Source organism: Lagenorhynchus albirostris, chromosome 2 (genome assembly GCF_949774975.1).
Source record: "Lagenorhynchus albirostris chromosome 2, mLagAlb1.1, whole genome shotgun sequence".
Classification (NCBI taxonomy): domain Eukaryota; kingdom Metazoa; phylum Chordata; class Mammalia; order Artiodactyla; family Delphinidae; genus Lagenorhynchus; species Lagenorhynchus albirostris.
Window position 1 is genome coordinate 181,955,063 of NC_083096.1, and position 26,420 is coordinate 181,981,482.

The 26,420-nt window shown below is 61.9% G+C and overlaps 1 protein-coding gene across 1 annotated transcript in view; it reads left to right on the forward strand.

Moving 5' to 3' along the window:
* The first annotated feature begins 1,737 nt into the window (after window positions 1–1,737).
* The window catches only part of CHD5 (chromodomain helicase DNA binding protein 5), a 62,864-nt gene continuing 38,181 nt past the window's right edge, over window positions 1,738–26,420 (forward strand). The window contains exons 1-7 of the mRNA XM_060141616.1: window positions 1,738–1,816; window positions 11,725–11,852; window positions 19,250–19,429; window positions 21,809–21,927; window positions 22,498–22,736; window positions 24,842–24,966; window positions 26,279–26,402. Of these exons, the coding sequence (XP_059997599.1) occupies window positions 1,738–1,816; window positions 11,725–11,852; window positions 19,250–19,429; window positions 21,809–21,927; window positions 22,498–22,736; window positions 24,842–24,966; window positions 26,279–26,402 (994 nt within the window). The remainder of the gene's footprint in view (window positions 1,817–11,724; window positions 11,853–19,249; window positions 19,430–21,808; window positions 21,928–22,497; window positions 22,737–24,841; window positions 24,967–26,278; window positions 26,403–26,420) is intronic.

A 26,420-nucleotide genomic window follows, 5' to 3' on the forward strand; every position in this document is an offset into this window, starting at 1 on the left:
ACATCTCTACTAATGTGGTTTAAAAGGGATCCAGGAGATGGGATTCCCAGTGCCCTGCGCTTTTTCTGGGAGGCTGGACTGTTCTCTCCCGAACGTGACTGCAGAGGAGCTGTGGTTTGGGGCTTGCTGATAATTCACTAGGTCGGAAGGGGAGGAAAAACGTGCTGCATATTTTCCCAGCTTCCCCCGCCCCATGCCATCCATCACCTTCAGGTCACAGCTTGGACTTACTGTGGAGTGGGTTGTGGCCACCTCCCCAAGAGGTCTTGCACTAGGGGCCCTTGCCAAGCACCCACAACTCTCCTGGTTCCTCAAAGTCCCCAGGAAGGAAGAGCCCTCCTGGTGATGCCAGTGGCTCGGGTACTGGTGAAACAGGTGAATGCCCACCTGGATGGAGCGGGTGCTCAGCCAATACCAGAGGGGTGGGTGCCAGAGAGGAAACCTCCTCCCGGCTGCTTTGGGCTTCCCAAGTCAGGTAGATCTTGAGGGTCCTTGGCATGACTGGGTCTCCAGTGGCTTCCCCCAAACGTGTCTGGCCCCAGGCAGTGAGGTGAGAGCGCCCGCCCTTTCCTGGCTCTTCTAGGGGTAGAAAGCCCGCCCCTGAAACTTTTGCGTTCGTAGAGTAGCTTTAAGACTTGCTGCAGCCGATGCTGGTGGCGCGTGTTTAAAATTCTAGTCTTGCTCCCGTGGGCTTCGGCCTCCATCTTCACCTTTAACAACCGAGGGCTGGCGGCGCGGTTCCTTCCCGCTCCGCGCGGAGTTTTGGGCACAAAGAACGCAGAGCCCGCATCACCCCCGGGGGTCCGGATGTGTTTAAAGCGGACCCCGCCTGGAGGCGCGTTTTGGAAGTGGGCACGTGTGCGGTGGGAGCGGGGCGCGATGGGGTGAGGGAGGAGCCAGCCTGTACAGATTTTTCTGGAGGAATCAGACCCACTGTCTCCAGAGCGGCCCTTCCCCAAGTGCGGAACACATTTTTCTTCGAATCCTCTTTGGAAAGGGGATTAGAAGCGTGTTGCGGCCGGTGCGGGGCGACCAGGGTCTCGGCGCGTGTGAGCGGAGTACTGGAGCTCGCTGCCCGCTGCCCCGGGGACCCCGCCTCCGCGCCCTTGGGGACCCTTCCCGGGCGGGGGCGGCAGCGGCATTGGGCCCTGCCGGGGTACGCGGGCCGGCGTTTCCCCGCCTCCCACCGGGCCCGGCCCACCCGAGTCCCAGCTCCCAGCTCGGCCGTCGGGTCCCCGGGCGCGTGGTCGCCTCGACGGCTCCCCCTGCCGGAGCGCCCTGTCCCCACCCCGCACCCAGAGTCTCAGGACTAGTCCCCCCAACTTGTTCTCTGCTGTTAACTAGTCGCGCTGCCGGAACGATGGGATGGGGTTGCCACAGCAACCAGACTGGACGTCACAATCCGGGCATGTCTGCCGCCCCCCCCCGCCCCCCCCCTTCTTGCTGCCTGCCGCCGGCGCTGCCGCCACCACCTCGGCCGGCTGCGGGACTCAGGCTGCGGGGCGCGGTGGGCGGAGCAACCCGGGCTTTGCGGGGAGCGGGGCGAAGGCGGCCGAGAGGAAGGGGGTCGAGACGGGGGAGTGGAGGTTTGGGGGGGTGGGGGGGCAGGCGGCCGCCATCTTCTCGCCGAGGCCGCCTCGCCCGCCGCGCGCGCCCGTCCGGCAGCGCACGGGTTAAGGCTGGCACCGCGCCCGGCGGGAGGGGGGGCGCCCACCTCCCCTCCCCCCCGCGCCGGGCATGCGGGGCCCGCTGGGCACCGAGGAGGAGCTGCCGCGGCTGTTCGCGGACGAGATGGAGAACGAGGACGAGATGTCAGGTGAGCGGGGCGCCGGCTGCGCCCGGGGCGGGCGGCGGGGGACGAGGCGACCGGCGGGGCCCCGGGGCCGGACCTCGCGGGCGGCGCTGGCGGCGCGCGGGAAGGGGCGCCGGGCTGCGTTCCCGCCTTGCTGGCGCCGCGCGGCCAAGGGCGCGGGGCTGGGCGAGCGGCGGGGAGCGGCGCGCGGGCCGCCAAGGGCGGGTACGATAGGGGCCACCCTGGCCGCGGCGCGGGCGGAGGACCGCCGGGGGCCTGCGCCGGGCGCCCGAAGCGGGGAGGGGGCGCGGCGCCGCGGGGGTCAGCCCGCGTGCCCTTGAAGGGGGCGGGAATCTCGCTCGGCTGCTGGTGCCGCGCACTCGGCACTCTCGCCCCGCGCCGCGCACCCCTGGCCTCGCGGGGACGGGCGGGGGCAGGAGGGACCAGATACCCGGACCCGGCCGGTCTCGGCCCCAGGGTGGGCTGGGTGGGGCCCGGAGCGGGCGGAGGACGGGACGTGCTAGAGGAGAGGGCGAGCGCCCTGGCTGGGGCGGCTTCCCTCCGGGCCCACGAAAGCTCCGGGGTGAGGCGCGCGGGCTCGGACTCCCGCTCCCCTTACCCGGCCGCCGGGAGCCGTGACTGCCGCTCCCAAGCACTTTGCCCGGGCCGCCGGCGTCTTCCTGGCGCGCCCTAGCGCCGGCCGGCGCCTCCAGCCCGCGGTCGCCCGGCTAGTGGCGTTCCCAGCCCACCCTGCTTTGGCTCCGGGCCCGACTCGCAGGGCCACCGCCCCTGCCCTTGCCACCCCTCTCCAGAATTCAGCAGAAAGAGGGCTTGTGCGTCAGGGGTAGCCTTGCGGGATCATTCTTTACTCAACTGCTCACCGTTTGTTTGGGACGTTTCCCCTCCTGGCACAGCTGGGCAGGGCCTCACCCTGTCAAGCAGCCTTCCTCCTTCCCTTCTGGGGGACTCTGTCACATCGCAGCTTCCCCGCACCGAGTCATGGCCCCTCCTGGGCTCCTGGGGGACTTGTGGGCGGTGCCGGAGCCCTCCCTGGCCCTGGAGTGGGCTGTCTGGCCCCAGGGGGGAGCATATTCCACAGATTGGCACCTTAACTCCTGTGTGCAGGAGGTGAGAAGGGGAGGACCCAGGGGCGGCAGCTCCTCTCTGCTCTGCCTCTCCTACTGAGGGGCTTCCCACCAGGCGGCCATGCCCACTGGGGGGTCTCCTCCCCTGCTCACTTGTTTGCTTGCTTTAACAGGGTGACTGGGGCCTCACCCTGCTTTTCAGACAGTGCAGCCAAGTTTGCGAAGAGCCTGCTGGGGTGAGGGGAGTGGGGGTGAGGTGGCCACACATGGGTGGAGTTGCTTGGACAATAGTTGACTGCTACGTGCTGGGGTCCGGGGAATTAGGCCCATTTCCCGGAAGGGAACACAGAGGCCTAGCACAGGCACTGAAACCCATGGCTGTTTTCTACTTAGGAAGCTGGCTCCTTGGTAAAGTTGGTCACTGGCTTCCTCAGTGAGTGGTGCTCGGGGCGTGGCCCTTTGTGGCACTGATGGAGCCAGTGGACAGCTGAACGTTCGTGAACAGACTTATTTCTGGGACTTCACCAACCCCCTGATGGGGTCCCCTGTCCCCCTTTCGCATGCGTTCTGGCTCTCCCTGGTTGTGTCAGGGCTTGGAGGGGAGGGGAGGCGAGGAGGCCAGGGAAGGTGTCCCCAGACTGGCGGGCACCCAGCTCACTCCACTTGGGCCTGGGTCCGAGTCGCCTGCCCACCACCTTTCCTCCCTCCTGCTTGCACCTGTCACTCCAGGGCAGGGCGTGGGGGGTGGGCTTGGCCCCAGGGCCTCTAGGAAGGCCTCCAAAGTCCCGCAGAGCAGAGACTGCAGCCTGTCCTTCAGCAAGGCCAGGGGCTCCCACCTCCAGAGCACGTCCTGAGCCTCCCCGAGCTGCCAGCTCCTCTCTGTGTCTCTGGTCCAAACCACTGTCCCCTCCGCTGGTCCCCTCCGGCTGGTCCCCTCTAGAGCCTCCTAACCAGTTCTCTCCGACCACGCTCCGCTCAGCAGCCAGGGTCACCTTTGAAAACGCAAAGCAAACCCGGACCCCCACGGCTTGGACTGACTGCAAAGTCCCTTTTCTATTCCACCCTCATCTCCACCCCGACCTCCTTGTTCACACTCTGGCCTCCCTGATGCTTCTGGAAGCCCCCAGGCTCCATCCTGCCCTGAACGTTGGCCATGACCCCTGCCAGACCCAAGCTTTCCTCGGCTCACAACTGCCTCCTTCTGCCGGTTAGGTCTCAGCTCCTGGCTCCAGCGTAGCCCCACCCCTGTCATTCTCAGGCCCATTTTAATGCTTTATTTTCTTCGCAGTGCTTCTCTGGAATATTATCATCAGCTGACTTGTGTCCGTGGGCTCCCGCCTTGGGTGTGACTCCCGTGACCACCCACTGTGTCCAGCACCTAGCACTGTGGGTGCTAGAGAGAGGGTTGTGGTCTCAGTGTCTGAGGGCTGGGGGGTCCCTGGGTCACCCTGGCCTTTGGACGTGATGACAGCCTCGGCCTAGGCCTCGTGTCTCTCCTGAAGCACTGGCCGCCTTGGCCCCCTACCCTCCACTGCGGCCTCTCTGCAGCCGTCAGCCTGAGCTCGTGGCCGTGACCCACAGGGCTGTAGGGCCGGCAGGTCCCCCAGGTGGCCGTTTGTGGATGGGGGAGCCGGTGTGCTGGGAGCTGTCACACTAAGTTTTCAGTCTGCCGCAGCGGACTCAGTCCTTGTCAGGCCTACTGTCTTCACTCTGCCCGTCCGCCACCCCCCTCAGCAGCGTTCATGTTGCCGCCCGGGCTTTGGTCGGGCAGCTCTCTGGCATTGAGGCGGGTGGTTGAGCCTGCTTGCGGGGGTGGGGGAGGTGCCCAGCTGCCAGATTCCCCTGGGCGTTCAGAGGGCTAGTCCAAGAGAGGGCTCAAGAGTCAGGTGGCTCCGCCTCTGCTGCTTGTTTGTGGCTGACCTCGGGCAAGCTACCCAGTCCCTCTGCCTCAGTGTCCCCACTTGTGGAATGGGCTGCGGCGTCAGCAACCTCATAGAGGGCTTATTATGAGGACTGATGAGGCAGTGCACGTGGAACAAGTAGGTCACAGTGCCCGGCACGTAATGGGCCCAGCAAAGTGTGGCTTGTAGTTACCACCGTCCAAGGGGAGCAGTTGGCCTGCCTTCCCCAAGGAAATGCTTCTGAGACATGCACCCTCATCCAGTAAGCTGGGGGGCTGGGAGCCTGGGCCAGAGGGGCTGCAGCGAGGGAGGGAGGAGAGGGCCTCAGCATCCCAGGCCTTTTCCCTGCCTTGTAGGCCCAGCCCTTCCTCAGTCCCACACAGAGGGGTGGGTTTCCTAGAGCTGCTGAGCCCATCTTCTCTCCAGGCCAGACAGTGTGACCCCTCTGGCACTGGACTGGCCCAGGTCCCCCTAGCCCATCTAGGCTTCTGTGGGCCCAGGGACCAGGAGGGAGGGAGAGCCACGGTTCTTGAAGGTCTGTGCCTTCTCAGTTAGCTCCCCCCACGTTGGGGAGATGTGGGTTCGGGGCACCCCGGGGAGCCTGGTCATATTTAATACTGTTTGCCGAGAGGAGGGAGGTAAAGCGGTTATAGCACCCTTTGCCCAGTGGCTTGGCCTGTGGGGTAGTCACCGCATTCTAAAGTGATTTATCATTTCATCAGTTCATTCAGTCACCCACCCACTTGTTAATCCATCCACCCACGTATCCACCCTCCCACCAGAACATCTACCCATCCAACCACAAAACCAACCAGTACACCCACGATACACTGGCCAGCCATCCTACCCATTCATCATGCATCCATCCATCCTCCCACCCACCCATCCATTTATTTAATCTGTCCAGTCCTTCCTTCCTTCCATCCATCCTTCCTTCCATCCATCCATCCATTGACCCATCATCCATCCATCCACCCATCCATTTATTTATCTGTCCATCCATCCTTCCTTCCATCCATCCATCCACCCATCCGTTTTTATCTGTCCAGTCCACCTTTCCTTCCTTCCTCCCTCCCTCCATCCCTTCTTTCCTTTCTTCCTTCCATCCATCCATCTTAACCAGTCTCCATCCATCCATTTATTTATCCGTCCAGTCCATCCATCCATCGGTCCATTCATCTCTCTGTCCATCCATCCATCATCCAGTTGTCTATCCATCCATCCACTCACCCACCCAGCACAGATTTCTTGCATGTCTTCTCTGAGCGAGTATTGAACACAGTACACGGTGTCTGACTTTCTGGGGGTTTTGCAGGTGAAACTTTTGAGACTTCCTGCCTTGTCTCTTTGGCTCTGTCCTTATTTCCTTCCTGTTCTTACTCTCACTTACTCTTTCCCCATGCCTATCCCTTCGTCTGTCTCCAAGTCTGTCAAGCTGTCTTCCCCGAGTCCTTCCTTCTCTCTGTCTGTCTGTCCCTCTCTTTCCCTCTGTTGTCCCCGTCCCCTCCCTCCTGGCCTCTCTTTCCTCCTTTTCCCCAGCCTCCTCCATCCTCACTCTATCCAGGCCCCACTCCCTTAGGGTAAAAACTTCCCCTGTCCTCCGCCCCCACCTGCCTGCCTGCCCGCCCGCCCGTGGTGCTCAGGACTGACGTTTTGTTTGATGAGATGCCAGTGAGGTAGTGTCTGGGTTTTGTTAAATGTCATAAATGAATTATTAATCCTCTCTTGGGCGGGAGTACTGCCCCCCCCCAGCAATGTCAGTAGAGACCTGTGGTGTAGGGGGCACTCCAAGGACTGATGGGAACCTTAGTCTTGGTGACCCCTCCTTGGCCAGCCCTAGGGTGGCCCTGAGAACCCCTGGCCCAGCAGTGGCCAAACGAGAGCCCACCCCTCCCCCCGCCATCCACTCCTTCAGCCCCGGCCATCCTAGCCCTCCTGAGGCCCTGGGCCCCGCCTGCCACTGCCAGGCACTTAAACTGCATCTCACAGTTTCTAATTCATCACCCCGTGAGAAAGGCAGTCCTCAGCCTATTTATCTTTACATTTTTATTTATTTAATTTTGGCTGCATCGCTCAGCCTGCGGGATCTTAGTTGCCCGACCAGGGATTGAACCTGCGCCCTCAGCAGTGAAAGCACGGAGTCCTGACCACTGGACTGCCGGGGAATTCCCAGTACTCGGCCCATTTCAAGAATGAGGAAGTGGGCTCAGTGGAGAAGGGATTGGGGGCCACCCTGCCAGGAAGGGGTGGTGGTTCGAAGCCTGAGCTCCCTGTCCCTCCTCCTGGCCACCAGGTGGTCTTGTTTCCTGCTTGGGGGAATGGAAGGAGACCCTCTCCACAGGCTTCAGAGAGGATGGTGGACGTCGAGCTGGGTCCCCATCGCTGACAGATTTGCTTACCTTTCCGGACTCGGGTGACGGAGCTCTTGATCCGGCTCCTGGCTGCACCTCCCCAGATCCGTCAGCCACCCCGAATCAGACGACCTACCTCTTCCTTCCACAGTCATACGTTTTTCTTTCGCTCTGATCACCTTGTGTTTGCTAAGTTCCCTGTCCCCAGAGGACAGGGGCAGGGGGTGGGCAGAGCATGGGGACTTGCGGTGGACTAGCCCTGACCCTCCCACCCTGAGGGACCACAGGTGATCTTTCAGACCAGGGGCCGGCCTGAGTCACCTCAGTGTCCCCTGGGCGTGCCTGAGCCTGGCACATGGGCTATGCTGTTTAAATGCTTGTGAAATAAACGTGGGGAAGGTCTGAATTCTAGGAGGGTCCTATACCTGGAGGGAGGGGCAGGCGCGGGGACCACACCTGGGGGTGGGAGCCACCTGCCGGGGCTCCATCCTGGCTCTACCACCTGCCGGCTGTGAGACTCAAGTGGGCAAGCGATGAGATCCTCGGAGCCTGTTTCCTTGTCTGCACATGGGGGTGATAATAGTACCGTCTCCCAGAGTTGCTGTGTGGAGTAGATGAATTCATATAAACGAACATATGCTACCTGCTTCGAGCTTGGTGCAGGTGGTAGGTCCTTCCACTGCTATAAGGTGTTTCGCTAAGAAGGGTCCACGCCCCCCGCCTGGGCTGCAGCCTGCGGAGCAGCCTGGGGGTCCCGCAGGGCTAAGTCAGAGTGTGTGCAGCCCCTGGTGAGGGGCTGGGGGAAAGCAGCAGGAGGTGCAGGTGCCTCTCTTTGCCGTCCCCCCCCTTGTCCCCCGTCTCATCTCTGAAGCAGTCTCCCCCGGCCCTGCCCCAGACCTGGGAGACAGATCCGGGCTAATGGGTCCTAATTATAGCCCCTCTGGGGGTCGATGGAGCGCCGGGCCCTGGAGGGGCAGGGCTGGTGTGTGAGGGCACGGCCGCCTGGCTGGAAGGGCTGGGGGGCAGCAGGGAGCTGGCAGACAAGGAGTCTTGAGGCCGCTTCCCCTCAGGACCCTCCCCCAGGGCGGGGGGGCTCCCGCCTTACTGGTGGCTGGGTACCCTGAGGAGGCACAGGGCTGGGCTCCGGGAGGGGCCGATGGGCACTGGGAAGGATTGCTTGGCTGTGACTCTCCAGGTCTGGTTTTAGAAGAAGCTCAGGGCTGGTTGCAGAAGAGGGAGGAGGGGGGCAGGGCTGAGTGGGAATCATGGGGGTGTCGGGGAGCAGCGTCACAGGAGGGCAGCCCTGGGCGTCCTCAGGGCCACCAGAAGCCGTGCGTCCTCAGGGCCACCAGAAGGAAGATGGGGGTGGGCAGGGTGGGGTCCCCGTGGTCGTGCGCCAGCTCTGGAAGGGCCCTGGAGGAGGGATTTAACCAGACAGACGGCCCTGGGCCGGGAGGTCTTCTGGGAGTGGAGGAGGGGTCTGTCCAAGGGCAGAGGGCCTGAGGACTTCTCCTCCGAGCCCTGTCCTGGGCGTGGGTTAGGGCTAGAGGTGCCCCTACCTCCTTCCCAGGCAGGGTGGGGCGCAGCCCATGGGAGATCCCAGGCTTCCTTCTAGAACCTCCCGTGGCCTCCTGTGCATCCATGGTCTGTGCTGCTGGCCGGTCAGTCTGTGACCGTGTGCCGGGCTGGCCTTCCCAGTCTGGGGACTGCGCTGCTGAGGGGACAGGGGACGTGGGGAGATAGCAGGAGGCGGGAGAGAGAGGCCCCCTCCCGGTTGCATCAGCTGAGCCCGTTACATAACCGAGCTGGGCACGGCCAGCGTGCGGGGGTGGCTTTCCCAGGCGGTCTCTTTGCAGCTCCAGGGGAGGTGGAGGCCGGTGGGAGGGTGGGCAGGCGTGGACGGGCATCTCCTCGTCAGCCTGGCTCCCCGCCAGCCATGTCACTGTCCCCAGAGCCCTCCACTCCAGGATGACTGGGGGTCCCTATGAACGTTTCCAACTGGCCCCGAAATCCTTGCCTCTCCCTTGCCAGGGCTCAGGGGAGAGGACGGGCTCGGGTCCTGCTGCCCTAGCCTGGCTCCCCTCAAAGCCTGCCCACGTTAAACCCAGCTTCGGGCCTGCCCTCGCTGCCCGCCCCGTGGGCCGTAGCCCTGGCCAGGGCCACAGCATCTGTGCCCACCACGTGGTCCTGTCCTCAGCCCTGCGCCTGTCTGCCATTCAGGACCGCTGAGCTGGCTTCCCGGGGAAGGCCAGCGCTCAGGCCACCCTCGTGTCACCTGCACGGCAGCTCCCTCACCTGTCTGGAGTTGGTCTCTCTCTGTGTCTGTGTTTGCCTGGCAGGATGGGGAGGGGACTGAGACTTGGGCATGCCCTGTCCCCGTGGACTCCTGGGGGGGCCGGACAAGACAGGGCTAGCACTTGCTTCCTGGGGGGCAGGGCCACAGGCCCCCTGGCAGCCCTGGAGGAGGGCCCTGGGGCAGAGGGGCGCTGAGACAGAGGGTGCAGCCCCCGCCTTCCCTGGGTAGGGGTGTGGTACGTGTGGGAACTGGCCCTCCAGGTGTGGGCGGGACGGGCATTCACTGGGCCACCAGCATCACCAGCGCCCTCTAGCCGCACCCAGAGTGTGGTGATGGGCGCCTTCCCCCTCCCCTCTGGGGACTCTAGGGGGCAGGGTCCCAGGCCCTGGGGTAGACCGCTCTGGAGGATGGGCGATGTTGGAGCGCCCAGGGTGTGTCCAAGCATCTGTGGGTCTGGCGCGTTCAACAGCCAGGATGTTTTACTCTAAAATTTTTAGACTTCCTGGACGGGGTTGGGGGCCTATCATTTAAACCCGATTCAGTGAGGACACTGCCCATTTCCCATATGAAAGTCCCCTGCGTGGCCCTGGGACTTTCTGCCCTCCTAAGGGTCTCCCAGGGTGGCAGCCCCACAGTGGGGTCCCGCTCGAGGCAGACCCCAGACCGAGCGAGACTCCCTGTCGTGTCCCCCCACCCCCGTGCACATGGGCAGTGAAGGCCGTGGGATGGGGGATAAGCTGCTGGTGTGGAGGCTGGCTGGCTTGTGGACCCCTTTTGTGGACTCTTTGGAGGTTGTGCCGGTGCCTACTGGAAGCTTCCTTCATCCCTGGCAGGCAGATGCATAGCTCTAGTCTGGGTGGCTTGTTCTTGCGGTGTCTTTTTGCTGCCGTCTGCCCCCAAGAGGGCCCTCCCGCTCTCCGCACCCCCAGCCCTGGGGCCCACGTCTGGTCCCAGGAACCCAGGGCTCGTGCCCTTTCTCACCCCTGACTTCCTGGGTGGGAGTTAGGCCCCAGCCACGGGCTCCCTTTGGGGGCAGCAAGAAGCATGTAGCCTGCAGCTTCTTCTAAGATCCCCACGTGACACACCCGCCTGCTCCCCCCAGCCTTTCCAGTGCATGAAGGAATGAGGATTCAGGAAAGGCGGGCAGCTTCTAGAAAACCCACCTCTCTGTGGACCGTCACATCGTCCCGAGTGCCCAGCGGAGTGTGTTTGGCATCCTGCTGTGTGTGTCCGGGTACCTGTGACGGGGAGTGGGCCTGGCAGGTGCGGGTGGGGACCAGGCAGCGGGGGGCAGTGTGGTCCTCGAATCCCCATTAAGGGGAGCCCTGACATCCCCCGCGCTGGTCTCTCCTCCAAGCTCCCGGGCGCTTGCTCCAAGGCACCAGGTGGTCCCAGGGGGATGTGACCTGTACGTCCCTGTCATCCTGCACTCACAGGCTCTCTCCTGGCCACGCCGTGGCCCTCTGGAGGGCGGAGGTGGGCCTCGACCCCTCCCTGGGCCAGCTGGAGATGGCTTTGTGACTCCGTGGGGCTGCTTTCTCCCTGGGGAGCCATGTCCACAAGGCCTCTTACTTGGTCATTTGTTGTTTTTTTTTAAATTTTTAAAATCTATTTTATTTTATTTATTTATTTTTGGCTGCGTTGGGTCTTCGTTGCTGCGGCGCGGGCTTTTCTCTAGTTGTGGCGAGCGGGGGGGGGCTGCTCTTCATTGCGGTGCGTGGGCTTCTCATCGCGGTGGCTTCTCTTGTGGAGCACGGGCTCTAGGCACACAGGCTCAGTAGTTGTGGCCCGCGGGCTCTAGAGCGCAGGCTCAGTAGTTGTGGCGCATGGGCTTAGTTGCTCTGCGGCATGTGGGATCTTCCCGGACCAGGGCTCGAACCCGTGTCCTCTGCATTGGCAGGTGGATTCTTAACCACTGCGCCACCAGGGAAGCCCTGGTCGTTTGTTTTTGCTTCAGTTTCCCAAGCACTGTCATAGCAGGGTAGGTGGTTATTGTTCCATTTTACAGGTTGAGAGGAGGAGAGGCCCAGAGAGGTGGGGTGATGTGACACAGCCCAAGGGGCTGGGGTTCCACTCCGCGGGTCTGGGGGTGGCTTTGAGGGGTTGGGGCAGGGGAACTAGATGGAGAAGGTGGGGAGGGGTGGGGATGGGCTGGGGAGGGCAGGGTGCCCGTGATCCGGCACAGTTGGGTGGCAGAGGAACTGACTGTCCCAGCGGGCCCTGCCTCTCACTCTGTGTCCCTGGGGGTCTTCCTGAAGGAAGCAGCGGAGTAACCCCCTCCCCCTTCTGATTCTTCCAGAAGAAGAAGATGGTGGCCTTGAAGGTTTCGATGACTTTTTCCCTGAGGAGCCCGTGAGCCTTCCCAAGAAGAAGAAGTCCAAGAAGCTCAAGGACAACAGGTCCAAAGGGACGAGGAAGAAGAAAGAGGTGAGTGGGGCTGGGCCACGCGGGCGTCCTGACTGCTCCTCCTGGGCCTGTGGAGAAAGACGTGGGCTCCTGGGACCATCTGGCAGAGGGGTGCCTCCCGAGAGCTGAGCCTGAGTGAGAAACACCAAAACCAGTGTCTGGTGTGGGCAGCGTCCCCACGGACACCTGCCCCGAGATGTATCTCAAGTGTCCTGTCCTTTTTTCTTTCTTTTTTTTTTTTTTTTTGGCTGCACAGCACGGCTTGCGGGATCTTAGTTTCCTGACCAGGGATTGAACCCGGGCCACGGCAGTGAGAGTACGGAGTCCTAAGCACTGGACCGCCAGGGAATTCCCAAGTGTACTTTTTTATTTTTGGCTGCGTTGGGTCTTCGTAGCTGCGCGCGAGCTTTCTCTAGTTGTGGCGAGTGGGGGCTACTCTTTGTTGAGGTGCGCGGGCTTCTCATTGCAGTGGCTTCTCGTTGTGGAGCACGGGCTCTAGGCGCGCGGGCTTTAGTAGTTGCGGCACGTGCGCTCAGTAGTTGTGGCTCGCGGGCTCTAGAGCGCAGGCTCAGTAGTTGTGGCACACGGGCTTTGGTGCTCTGCGGCATGTGGGATCTTCCCGGACCAGGGCTCAAACCCATGTCCCCTGCACTGGCAGGCGGATGCTTAACCACTGCACCAGCAGGGAAGTCCCTACTGTGTTCTTAAACGGGGTGTGCTGGGGCGTTTATTCTTTTCTCCTTGGTGTCTGTCCTGGGCCATGACAACATGGGGTCCCCGGCGTTCCCTCCCCTTCACTGGAGGCCCCTATTCCCGCTTGCACCTGTGTCCACTGCCTCTGTGCTCTTGGTGGTGCCTTCCGCTACCCCCTCCGTATCTGCCTCCTGCCAGCTGTCTGTTCCTCTGGTTTGCTGCTTCCAACCTGTTGTGAGTTGGAATCCTGGTGAGCAAGATACAAATGGGAGAAGAGTAAGGAGACCCCGGTGAGGGATGGGTCTCCTATGAGTAACTCGTGTGAGCATTTCTAGAATGCCCCGCGTGGACTCACTTCATCCTCAACAACAACCTTGGGAGTCGGGGGCAGGGATGGTCATCACCACCCGACAGAGGGGGAAACCAGGGCTGCCTCGTAGCTTAAAGCCCTCGGCGCTTGGAGGGGACGGTCATAGGGTCATAGGGCAACGTGGGGACTCCCGTCTCTCACCTTGTGAGAGCTGCCACCTCTCCTCGGCGTCACTCGATCCTTCCAGTGGCTTTATGGGGAGGGGCTGGTGTGCACCTTGCTTTACAGATGGGGCTCAGAGATGAACTTGCCAGGGGTCACAGCAACACAGCTGAGATCTGGCCCTGGGGATGTCCGGCTGCCCCCTGCCCCCCAGCCTGGTCCTCCCCTGGCCCGCCTGCTCCGAGGGGAAGCGCTGTCGGTCCTCTGGCCTTCTCGCCTCCCCTGCCCAGAGGAGACCCACCTGGCCCAGCCTCAGAGGGGAGGCGGTCGGGGGGTGTTATCGCCCTCGGTGGCCCCGGGACAGAGTAGCAGTGTGTGTGGGGGGGTGCCCTGTGGAGATGTTCTGACGTGGCCTCAAAGGCCACCATGGGCCTCTGGCTCGTCCCCTGCAAGGCTTTGTGCAGAGGGGCCTATGGTATGACTTAACTCTGGAGGGTCCCCAAACAGGCTGCGGGGGCAGGAGGGAGGAGACTCCTGAGGACAAAGGGCCTGTGATGGTGGGCAGGCGACGGGTGGTGGAGTTTCTTCCCCACATCTCCCCAGGCCACTGCCCACACCTGTCTGAGCCTTGCTTCTGTGTCTACAGTAAGGGGAGCATCACCTATCCACACCCCCCTGCTTGTTTGGGGGCAAATCAGATATGGGCCACCAGGGCGTCTTCACGTGAGAGGTGCCACGGGGAAGGCCAGCGGCCCTCGGGGGCATCCAGAGTGTCAGCCTGCAAGCGTCTGGAGGGCAGGGCCTGCCCTGGGCTGTGCCCCGGGTCCCCATAGTGGTTGGCCCCGGGCTGGCCTGCCTGGAGCTCAGGGACTGCGGCAGGGAGGTGTCAGCCACACCTCCTCCAGCTGGAACCGCGCAGGTACGTCCTGCCTGTGTTCTCTGGTGAGCTTGGGGTCAGCATTTCTTACCAGGTCCGCCCCCTGTTCGGCTCTCCTGGCTCCCGGGAAGGACCTCCTTAGGACAGATGCCCTGTCCAGGCTCCTGGCCAAAGCTGCCCCGGAGCCTCTCCCTGCCCGCTTGCGGCCACACCCGGCTGTCTGTCTCCTCTGGCGCGCATAGACGACCCTTTCTCCCCCCAGAGGGACCCTGAGCCTCCTCCGAGCCCAGCACTGCCCCTGTCCGATGCCACCCTCCATCTCTGCTGCCCCTCAGCTTTGTCCTCACTGCCTGGGCTCCTGGCATCCTTCCAGGATTGACAGGTCTATACCCTCCCGGGACACCCCACCCCTAACCCCGCGGCTGGTACGTGGGCTGCACGTGGGCAGGTTGTGAGCTGCCGCTTCCTGTCCCCATTATCCAGGAGGGGCAGTGGAGGCAGGAGAGGGGAAGGGGGGGTGGCCCATGCCTGGAGGCTCCCCCCACACCCCCGAGGGAGGTGCTGTGGACCGGGTCCCCCTGCTGTGGGGAGGGGGCTCTGAATTCCCTGCTGCAGCTCTCCTCAGCCCCTCCCACACCCTGGCCCGCAGGTCTGTCTTTGTTGGGGGCAGAGGTTAGATGGCTCAGGGCCGGCGGGGCCCTGGGATGCAGGGGCCGACTTCCCGGTTGAAGCTCTGAAATCTTGGCTCTGTTGTGGCCGCTGTCAGCCCTCAGAACTGATGCCCTGTGGATGCGGCTGGAGGCAGATTCCGGGGTCCCAGGGCATCCCGCGCAAGCACCTTCTCCCCAGCGATTTCTCTCCCTCTCCCGAAGCTTCTTTCTTGGGAACTGGAAGGGAGGCTCTCGTCTCTCACTGCTGTGGTCTGAGCATGGCCTCTGTGCTGTATCCATCTCTTCCTGGGTCTCCCTTGCCCTCCTTCTCCCTCCTCTGCATGTCTTCTCCGCCCACCCCCCCCCACCCCCCACCCCGTCCCTTCCTCTCTCCTCCTCTCCTCCATTCCACTCTCCCTCCCCTCACTTCCTCTCCCTCTCTCCTTCCTCTCTCTACTGAGATGCAGTTCCTGGATCTCAAAGGAGATGGAGGCCAGGGTAGACTGGAGGGCCCCGCAGATGACCGGGCGCTGCCAGCCAGGCCCCCAAGGTGGCCCTCGGGCCACTGTTGCGCCCTCCCCAGCATTGCTGAGAGTCTGGCTTGGCAGCTCTCAGATGTCAACAGTCTGAGCCAGAGAGCTGGGTCCTGGCCGCCATGTGCACACTGCCCGCCCGCCCGCCTGCAGAGCCCAGTCCTCGGGATGTGGGGAGGGGAATGTCACCCCTTTTCTCCTTTTCATCTCCAACCAGGTGGCCCCAACACAAGGCGCTGGGTGGAGGGAGCAGAGGGCCCCCGGTGGTGGAACCCATGTAGCGGCAGGTTTTTTGGGGGTGGGGTGGAGGGACAGGCAGCAAGTCGTGAATTCTGATTTACATAAAATAACCGGGGCTTCGGCCGGAACCTGAGCATATGCAGATGAAGCTCCTTGTCAGACCCAGCGCAGGAGGGAGAAAGGATTTCAACCTGTGCTGCAGCGGTTACCATAGCAACCAATTATTCAGTGCTAAATTATAACTGTTTATAACACTCGTGAATGGGAAGGCTCATATTTCATTCTTTCTTTTTCCCTCTCAGTCTCCAAGGACCCCAAATTGAGAATGACCAACTCTCTGAGTCCTTCCTTTTGAGTTTAAATGCCTGCTTTTTAGAGAGATGTGGTGTGTGCTGAGTGCTGGGCGTAGAGGGAAGGGAGAGAGGGATGCGAGGCCTGGATCGAAAGACATCTGCAGAGCTGGGGGAGGAAGGGTGGGCATAGACTGCCCGCTCGGGGTCCCCAGGGCCTTCACGGGTGGCATGCTGTGCCTTCAGTGGGCCCGGGGCTCAGGGCAGAGACCCCTCCTCCCTACCCCCAGTTCCTCACATCCCCAGCCCGGGTGTAGGATTGAAGGCAGCTTTGCAGATGGATTCTGTTGGGACTCCAAGTTCCCTTAGATTCTTCTGCCATCCAGGGCATCCCCTATAGCCCTGCCCGGGGCTGCTGCAGCCCAGAGGACACAGCATCAGGGTCCCAGCCCCAGCTGGTCCTGATGTTCAGAGCCCACAGTGTGGCTCGGGGCTCAGGTTGGCTCGGGGCTTTATTAGGGCATTTTTGCTCTGTGCCTGTGTCTCCTCCCTGAGTGTGGCTTGGCCCGCACTCTCCCCTGTAAGTTTCGAGATACCGAATGGTGAGCCTACTCCTGGTTCCTGGTCATTCCTCCCCTTCTTGCCACTGGCCGACCTGCATCCCTCCAGGTCCTGCTGTTGGGTCACTCCTCTTCGAGTTGTTTTCAGAACCACTCGCTGCCCTTCCGCTTGCCCCTTTCTCTGCAAGGGAAGATTTTGGAATAACAGAACACAGAAAAAAGGAGGCCCTGGTCTAGATGTGTCCAAACAGCTGGATACAGAGAGGCGCTGTGGGTACAGACTGATTGTACCATCGGGAAAACCATCTCCAAAGACCTGTCCTGCACCCCGCCCTCCACCAGCCTCCCGGGTGGGCAGGGGGGCTTGGACGAGATCGGGATGCAGGTGGGGGAGAAGGCAGGGCAGAGAGGGGATCAGGGAATGGGCGGGGAGCCAGGGAATTGAGGAATCTGCCTTCTCCTTGGCCAGGCTTTCCCCGGTGCAGGTAGACAGGGCAGGGAGGGGTCTGCGCCTTCCCTGAAACGAGGGGCTGCCGTCATTGTCGTCCCGCGCTGGGCCGCAGGGGCGCTGACTGTCCTGCTGGGCCGCAGGGGCGCTGACTGTCCTGCTGTAGCTCCGGCTCATTCCTCGAGAAGAAACGTTGCCCTCCTGTCCCCCCACTTAGCCCCGGAGTGGCTGCTGGACTAACACACTCCTGGCAGTGCACAGCTTGGGGCCTTCTGCCAGACGTGCTCCACCTGCCCGCACCCCCCCCCCACCACTGTGCACACGCACCGACAGGGCGTCTGCTGGAGGCGCCTTCCCCGCCCTCCCTGGAGACCTCCAGCTCCCTCTGGGCCCTGCGTTCAGAGCTGTGCTGGCCACTCCCCACCTCTCCTGCACTTGGGATGTGGCGTGCAGGCTCCCCAGCAGACACTCAGGGCACCTCCCCCTCAGGTGCGGTCACACAGCCCCTTCTGGGCGTCCTGCTGCCCGTCTGCACTGTAGTTGCTGCCCAGCTGCAGGCACTGTCGTGCACTTGCCTTTAGTCCAGCCCCGATTTGCAGACACGAGGTGGGATGAGGCTCGTGTCCTCCGGTTTGTGGTCCTGGCTGCGTCTTCAGCTTCCGAGCAGAGTCGGGGGCATCATGGGTACTTGGGACTCTCCTACTTCAAAATGCTTAAGGCCTTCTCTCTCACGTGATCTCCTTTGTTCCTCTTACCGCCCTGTATAGCACCCCCATTTCACACACAAGGAGGCTGAGGTCAGGATGCTGCAGTGACTTTTTGCCCAATTCCGGACTAGCAAGGGTCAGAGCTCCGAGACAGTCTGTGTCCTGCAGCCTCCCCAGGGAGCCCCCGGACCCACCGTGGGTCCTCCTGTCTCTTCCCTGCTCTGGTTCGCAGGGTCCCCAGGGCAGCTGAGGGCCAGCCCCACGGCCCTCCCTCGGCGGGCCCCACAGCCTCTGTCCGCGGTGCTGAAGCCTGTGGCACTTCCCTCCTCCCATCCTTACCTGTGCGGGGGTGTGGCTGGGATAGAGCCTGTCTCTCAGGTCTATCGAAGGGTGCTCTTTCCAAGCTGGCCAAACGCTACATCCTTGGGGGAAATGGACATCCCTGTCTGACCCCTGCCTCCCCAGAGGACCGAGGCAGGGCTGGGAGCTGTGGCCATGAGCCCTGGGAACGGGATCGCGTGCAAGGCTGTCCTGCCCTGGGCAGGCTCCGGCAGCAGCCAGGAGCGGCGCACTGCCCCTGGAGCCCGCCCGGTGTGGCCGACCGAGTCAGTATTCCGGGAAGGCCCAGAGGCTCTGCTGCCTGCCAGCCACCAGCCAGCACACTGACTCAGCGGCTTAACGGGCATAAAAGGTTTGGGGGCATAAAAGGTTTGGGAGCCGAGCAGCAGGAGAGTCAGGAAGTGCAGGGACCCCACGGGTGGGTCCTTTCCCAGCTGTGTCTCAGGAAGAGTCTGCCTCCTGGGAAAGACGCTCAACTCCACGGTGCAGCTGGAAAGGGCAGAGCGGGCGGGGGGCCTCTCAAGACAGACCCACTGCCCTTGCTGCCCTCCTTCTCTGCATCTGCTCCCTCCCCTGCCCCCTTCCTTCCTCTCCCTCCTCCCCGCCTTTCTCCTCGCTCTCCACCTCCTCTTTTGCCTCCCTCCCTCATTGCTCCTTCCGGAGCTCACATCCTTCATTTCTCCAGTTCTTTCTTCATCTCTTCCGTGCCTCTCTTTGCCGCCTCTAAACCGCCGGCATGAAGATGCCAAGTGTCATCTTCATTGGCGCATCCGTGCCTGGCCTCTCCTGCAGACCCAGGCCGGGAGGGGCCTAATCAGCCTGCTTGCCTCTTGAAAAGCCCCGAATACACAGCTTTCTCAGCTTTCTCGCAGGGGCAGTGCCTTTCTGATGGGGATGCTCTGTCTGTAAACACCCTTATCTCCATATAAATGGGCCATTTTCTGCCTGTATGGATGGAAACTGAATTGAGGAAACCAAGCTTAAGAGCTGCCTCAATTACTTTGTCGCATATTGAGATGAGCAGCCAGGGTTCCGGCGGTGGGGAAGGTGGGCTAGTGCCCTAGCAGCGTCCGGAGAGCGCACAGGCAGATGAAACTGGGACGTGCTCTCTGTGTTAATCACAGGTTTCACTTGACACACACGACTCCATAGGATGCAAAGATGAACAGAGAGGAGAGGATCTGGGAGCCGGGGCGGAAGTTGGGGGCTCTTCTCCAGCGTGGACCGCATTTTGGTTTTTGGCTCTGGGCATGATATCCTCTCTACGAACGCCTGGGTCCGAGTGCCGTCGCTGACACGCGATACAGTCCCAAAGCCCATAGAAACCTGAAACAGGGCCGTCTAAGCGGGCTGCACTGAGCTTGCCTGGTGGGGGCGTGTGTCTTCACCCGAGGCCTCGACTCACCTGCACAGCACCATTTGTCACCAACCAGTCATTGGGGACGAGACCCTTACCCCGTGCTGGCTCAGGGCAGCCCCTCTGTCTGGGATTTAGTGGTCTGGTGGGTGAGACTCTGCCAGGAGGCCGCTCTCAGGGCAGTGCTGCTGCCTGGGACTCTGCATTTTCTTTGGGCCCCTGTTGTTCTCACCGTCCACCTTTCTCTTCCAGGGGAGCAATGATGAGCTGTCGGAAAATGAAGAGGATCTGGAAGAGAAGTCGGACAGTGAGGGCAGCGACTACTCCCCAAATAAAAAGAAGAAGAAAAAACTCAAGGACAAGAAGGAGAAAAAAGCCAAGCGAAAAAAGAAAGATGATGATGAGGACGACAACGATGACGGATGCCTCAAGGTAACCCTGACGCCTGGCTGGGGGACCCTGCTTGGACGAGCTGAGCCTCCTGCTGTCAGCTCCCTGCCCTGCAGGAGCCCCTGTGGGCAAAGGACCAGAGCATCCTTTCCCACGAAGGGCCGTCGGGGCAGATGGGTGTGTGTGTGTGAGTGCACGCGCAGGAAGGTTGGACACAACTTTGTGAGAAATACCGTAGCCACAGGTCTCGGAGACACATTAGAAATAACAGTGGGTGGCACTCAGGAGTTTGGGGAAGAAGTCGTGCGGCCTCTTGCTGAGGTATTGTCCGCTGTTTGCCCAGCTTGAGCGGTCAGCCGTTTCTGAGGAGAGCGATGGTCTGAACTCAAGTTTGGTGTCAGGAACCTCTTGGTCGGAGCAGTTTGGGAGACTAAAACAAAAGGAGCTTTCGCTAAGAAGAAGTGGCTGGACAGCTCCGCTTATGGTGGAAGGGGGCCTTAGCACGTGTTCCGAAATTCATCCCACGTGGGCACCCAGGAGAGTGTCCCAGGGAACGAGAGTCATGGAAGCTATAGCGATGGGCCTGCAGCTCTCCCCTGGGGAGAAGCCTCTTCCCGGTGAAAGTGGGGCATGATGTGGCCCCTGGAATGTCAAGGCCGCTCCTTGCGGGGGGTGCTCCGCCGGGGTGGGGGGAGGGGCCGAGGGTAGGGCGGCAGATGGGCTCTGGGTCCTGGGTCTCTGGGTCGGGCAGGGGCAGATGGCAGATGACAGCACCTCATCCGGGAACCTCCTGCTGCCTTCGATCTTTGATGAGGCTCAGTTTGGGCTGGCCGTGGATTTGAAGATAAGTGCTCCGTAAATGTTAGCATGTGAGTTAGTGCTGGCGGTGTCCCGACACCCGGAGGGAGCTCGTTAGTTGGCAGGTGTGTTATGAGTCACCTGTGACTGATGACAGCTGAGAAGCTGACAGATTTGGAAGATGAACTTACAGGAGTGATTCAGGGTCGTCCTGTAATAATGTCATCGCTCACTTGCTGCTCTACTTTGTGGTGGGAAGCTCCAGGACTGGCTGTGTGTCAGGAGCAGGTTGGCCAAGGGAGGGGGCCCCACGTGGGAGCACCTCTGAACTGCCACAGAGAACAGGAGGTCAGGAAGCGGGTCCCTTGGGGCCGAGGGAGGCCGTGCGTTCTGCCTGGGTGGCCTTCCCTTGCTGGAGCAGACGGCCCAACTCTGAGGGGCTTAGGCAGTAAAAGGGGTCTGTTGGATCAGCAGCCGTAAGAGTTGAGAGGCAGGGGGGCTTCCAGCTAGGGGGACCCAGTGGTGTCATCCAGGGCCCTGTTTCTTTGCCTTTGGAGGGTCAGCTTGGGTTCAGGCCAGGCACCCTCGTGGCTGGGAATGTGTGTAGCAGCAGTGCAGGGCTTCGTGGACACCCCCTGCCCCATCCAGCAGGAGGGAAAGCTGGCTTGTGTCCTAGCTGTCCGCACAGGAGACCCAGGGGTGCCCCTGCCTGGACCGGTTGAGTCACATGCCCCCTGGATCAGTGACGGTGGCCTGGGATGGCGTGTGCTGATTGGTGGAATGGATCTGTGGGTGGGGCTGGCACAGCTCAGGGCTGCCTGGAGCAAATGGGAAATCGGGGTGAGGGCCCTGTTCCAAGCACCTGTGCTAACTCCGTCCCTCCTGTGACGTAGGTGCTGTTATCCCCATTTTACAGATGGGGAAACTGAGGCATAGAGAGATGAAGTAGCTTGTCCACCTCTCACTGCTAGTATGTGGCAGAGCCAGGATTGGAGCCTGCCTCTGTCCAGCAGGTTCCAATCTCATAGCCAGCACCACCGCCCACCCCTCCCTTCCTAGCCATCCGGGGGTCTGCTTTGTGACCTGACGCCTCGGCTGGCTGGCTGTCTTTGTGCCCTTGGGAACTCGCGCACCTCCCTGGGCTTCGGTGCCCCATCTGGAGAGTGAAGCAGGAGCCGAGGGACCCTCTCTGGGCTCTGCCCTGAGCTGGGCCACTGCCCTGACCAGGGCACACCTTCCTGGTCCCCGAACCCGCAGTGACCTGCCCTTTCACGAGGTCCAAGTGTGACTGTACTAGGTGATCTCCTGGGGTGGACAGAGTGAGTCCTGATATTATTCCTGCCCTGGACATGCACATGGCTTCCCCCCAAACCCCCGCATTAGCCCCCCAGGCGTGTGGCCCGCACCCCGTCATGAGCTGGCTTCTGGGCCGTTCCCACTGATCAAGGGGCTGGCGGCCTGAGATGCTGTAGGATGTTTTCAGTGGTGGGTGAGAACTGCTCTCGTTAAGTTGCTGACATAATCCCCCTGCTTTTCCGAGGCGCCCTGGGTGGGGCCCTGGTGGGGGGTTCAGGGTAAAAGGACCCCCACCTCTCATTCCACCTCCGGCCTGTGTGTCCGTAGGAGCCCAAGTCCTCGGGGCAGCTCATGGCCGAGTGGGGCCTGGACGACGTGGACTACCCGTTCTCGGAGGCCGACTATCACACGCTGACCAACTACAAAGCCTTCAGCCAGTTCCTCAGGTGGGCCTCGGGGCCACCATGGCTGGGCATCCACGGAGACTGCCCTCGAGGCCTGCCTCCCCCGGGGGCACCAAGTGGGGTGGCCAGAGGGGCAGGGCCCCGGGCTCCTGGGGTGGGCTTCCAGGCTGACATTGACCCTGGGCAGAGCTGGCAGGAGGGGCAGGCAGGACCCTTCCATCTCAACAGGTGGTCCTGCTTTCCCTCGCTGGTCCTACCCCCAGGGATGGCACCCCCAGTCATTCCCAGGGGTCTTGAGCCCCCGTGGCCACACTCAGCTCTAAAAGAAATGGGACTAGACCCCTGCCTCTGGCCCCTCGGGTCTTACAGGGTCTGAAAACCCAATTAGAAGATCACCGGCCACATAAACAGGGAATCGGGAGCCTTGGGGCTGGACTGCTGTCTCTGTCTTGGTCCTCTTCCCTGCCCTCCTTTCTGCCCAGTTTTCCCAGTTTGCTGTATATGCCAGGTGTGGGACTTGGGAGAAGAAGGGTGGGCCCTGCGGGGGGTCACATGGGGGTCTCATCCCTTCCACGGGGCTGTCCTCACCTTCCTGCCTCTCCCCCCACGCAGGCCACTCATCGCCAAGAAGAACCCGAAGATCCCCATGTCCAAAATGATGACCGTCCTGGGCGCCAAGTGGCGAGAGTTCAGCGCCAACAACCCCTTTAAGGGCAGCTCGGCGGCGGCAGCCGCAGCAGCGGTGGCCGCGGCCGTGGAGACGGTCACCATCGCGCCTCCGCTGGCCATCAGCCCCCAGCAGGCACCCCAGCCTGTGCCCGTCCGCAAGGCCAAGACCAAGGAGGGCAAGGGTAAGGCTGCACCCAGTCCTGCTGGCAGAGGGCCCCCAGGCCCTACAGTCTGGGACAAACGGGCCCGTCTCTATCAAGGACCCAGTGCCTTGGTTGACCTTGGACCCACCCACCCTTCCTCAGCTGTGTTGTGGCATCTGCCCTGCCTCTCTCTTGGGGCTGCTGGCAAAGTGGAGGAGGCGGTGGGCTCAGAGCTTTGGGAGTTTTCCCAGGTGTGGAGGAGGGGACAGAGGTGTGGCCCGTGCTACTGGGAGTTAGGGGGCTCTTGGGTTGGAGCCTGCACCATTCCCAGGGGGAAGGGGTCCCAAGGTGACCCGTGGATCGCTCTCCTCTGAGCACCCGGCCCTTGGGGTAACGGATGTACATGGGCGTGGGCGTGGACAGGGCCGCCTTCCCAGGGAGGCCAGGAAGGAGGTCCAGATACAAAATCAGACTCTGTGGTGGTGTCTGGGTGGGGAGAATAGGGACAGCAGAGGCTCTCTGCAACTTGAAGTTCTAGGGGAGGGACCATTCTTCCCCGGATGGAGGATTTATGGCCCCACTGGGAGTAGGGACATTGATCTCCCCGGGGCTCTGAGTGGTGGTGTTGCCTGCAGCTCACCTTCCTGGGTGCCCTGACCTGGGTTTTTTTGGCTGCGTTGGGTCTTTGTTGCTGCACGTGGGCTTTCTCTCGTTGCGGCGAGCGGGGTCTACTCTTCATTGCGGTGTGTGGGCTTCTCATTGCAGTGGCTTCTCTTGTTGCGGAGCACGGGCTCTAGGTGCATGGGCTTCAGTAGTTGTGGCACGCGGGCTCGGTAGTTGTGGCTCGTGGGCTCTAGAGCACAGGCTCAGGAGTTGTGGCGCACAGGCTTAGTGTCTCCGCGGCATGTGGGATCTTCCCGGACCAGGGATCGAACCCGTGTCCCCCGCATTGGCAGGCGGATTTGTAACCACTGCGCCACCAAGGAAGTCCCCTGACCTGGGTTTTGATGGGGGGCAGAGCGGACGCTGGGGACCCCTTGTTTCTGCCCCAAGGAGCTTTGGTTTCTGGGATAATGCCTCCCTGTAGCAGGTCCCACAGGGGGCCCCGGTGGGTGAGTGACGCGGGTTTTAGAGACTGCTTCCGCTCCCCTCCCTTGCTGTCTGCACAGCCAGGCTTCTTTCTCATTTCCTGTCGGGCTCCAGCTGCTGAGCTATCGATTCCCTGAGCTGCCTATTCAGAGCCTGAAAAATTGAAATAGATTTTCCGTGGCGCCACTGAGGTTACAGCTGGGCTCGCAGACCCAGCTCTCTGTGTGTGATGTGGGCGGAGGAGGGCCTGGGGCGAGGCCATCTGCCTTTAGGCCCCCACTTGCCCTGCTCGGCCTGGTGGGAGAGGCTGCTGGGGGCGGTCATTACTCCCCAGGTGACTAATTGTCCTGTGACCAGTTCCATAAAAACAACCTCACCCCTGCTGGCCACCTGGGAGCCAGCATTTCCTGGGGATGATGGGCAGAGGCGAGGGCGGTCTTGAGTGGTGCTGGTGTGTGGGGTATGGCAGACAGCCCGGAGGCTGGCAGCTGGCGAAAGGGCTTCTTGCCCTAGCACATCCCTCCAGGGCCTAGGTATGGTCCGCAGGTGGGTCGGTGTGCCCTTAGTGGCCCGGAGGCTGGCAGCTGGGGAAAGGGCTTCTTGCCCTAGCACATCCCTCCAGGGCCTAGGTATGGTCCGCAGGTGGGTCGGTGTGCCCTTAGTGGCCCGGAGGCTGGCAGCTGGGGAAAGGGCTTCTTGCCCTAGCACATCCCTCCAGGGCCTAGGATGGTCCGCAGGTGGGTCGGTGTGCCCTTAGTGGCCCTGGGGGCTGGTGGCTCCACTGGGGACAGCTCCTTTCTGGGGAGAGGGATGGGACAGGGCTGTTCCTAAGATGGCAGCACAGCGGCCAGAGCGGGGACTGGGCCAGGGTTCTTCTCTGGCTTCCCCTCTGCTGTGCAAGGACGTCACCTTTCCGAGCCTCAGTCTTCTCATCCGAGAAGGGGCAGCGGCAGAAACCACCCTTTCCTTCAAGCGGGTTCTCAAGGCCAAGTGAGAGCATGGCGGTGAGTGAGTGAGCCGTGGCGGGCGCTGGCTATTCCACCGGTGCTTTTCAGGGCCTGGAGTGAGGAAGAAGATCAAAGGCTCCAAGGATGTGAAGAAAAAGGGCAAAGGGAGAAAGGTGGCCGGGCTCAAGTTCCGCTTCGGAGGGGTTGGCAGCAAGAGGAAGAAAGGCTCCTCGGTGAGTGCGAGTGTGAGTGTGTGTGTGTGTGTGTGTGTGTGTGTGTGTGTGTGAGTGAGTGTGTGTGCGTGCGTGTGCGTGCGTGTGTGTGTGTGTAACATGCAAAGGTTGGGTGACGTGGAAAGCAGGGCTATCAGTTCATTCTCCTGAACCAGGCAGGGGGCAGGTCTTGTACACACCATCCCCCCGCCCCTGCCCCAGACTCTCCCATTCTACATTCAGGCCTGCTGAGCCTGTTTCCCCACCTGACTGGTGAGGGACTCAGCCTGGATCCTTCCAAGGCCCCCTGTAGCTTGGACTCTGGGTGGGTAGCTCTCCTGCCCACCTTGCTGAGCTGGGGGCTCAGTCCTGGCTCCTTCCGCCCCAACTGCCTCTCCATCTGGGCAGCAGGCGGGAGAGTCCTGGGGGGCGCCCGGATGCCCAGGTCTGCTGGGAGGGCAGGCCCCAGGAAGGTGGCATGTAGGCAGGATAGGGCTGGGCTGGAACCCTGCCCCTCCCTTGCCCTCCCAGGGCCAGCTCTGTCACCAGCTTTGGAATGACCCTAAGTCCGTGTCTGAGCCTTTGAGCCCTCTTTCTCCGGGGGTAGAGGCATTCACCCCCATCCTGCCCCTACAGGGCACCTGTTTCCCTCACCTGACCCAGCCCTGCGGAGGGGCAGAGATGGAAGCCATCTCTTTGTCCCTTCACAGGGGCAAGTGACAGGTCTCAAGTTTAGCTGCTGTGGAGGGGAGCACGGAGCAGCAGGCATGGTCCAGCCCGGAGCTGGTGGTCCAGCTCAGGTTAGCTTTTGAGCACAAACTAATGTGCTAGGCCCTCTGCTCCACCACGGTGGGCCCTGCTCTGGAGCTGCTCGCAGGCTGGAAGGGTGTGGGCACATGCGCTGGGAGAGAGCCAATGACAGGCAGATGGGACAGGTCGGACCTGGCACAAGGCTGTGCAACAGGTCTCATTAGGGAGAGATCTGGGAAGGCTCCTTGAGGGAGGTGTCCTTAGGGCTTCCCCTTGAGGGATGTGTAGGAGTTTGGCAGGGTGGAGGGCAGGGCCTGGGAGAGTTCCGGAGGTGGAAAGTGTGGGGAGGGTCTGAGGGCTGGAGAGCAGGGCTTGGGGAGGAGGGTGGAAGGCCATCAGGCTGGACCGGTGGGCTGAGGGTTTTCTAGCTGGGTGGAGGGACGAGATGAACCAGAGACAGACAGCACTGTGCCTCTGGAGCCTCCCCTGTGCCCTGCCCCGCCCCCCAGGCCTGCGAAGCCTGGAGATGAGCCCCCAGGGCTGGCTCCGGGCTCACAGCCCCCCCCCCCCCCTGCCTCCACAGAGCGAGGAGGAGCAGCGGGAGGGGTCAGACTTGGACAGTGCCAGCATCCACAGCGCCTCCGTGCGCTCGGAGTGTTCTGCCCTGATGGGGAGGAAGAGCAAGAGGAGGCGCCAGAGGAAGAGAAGTAAGAGTCCTGTCTGCA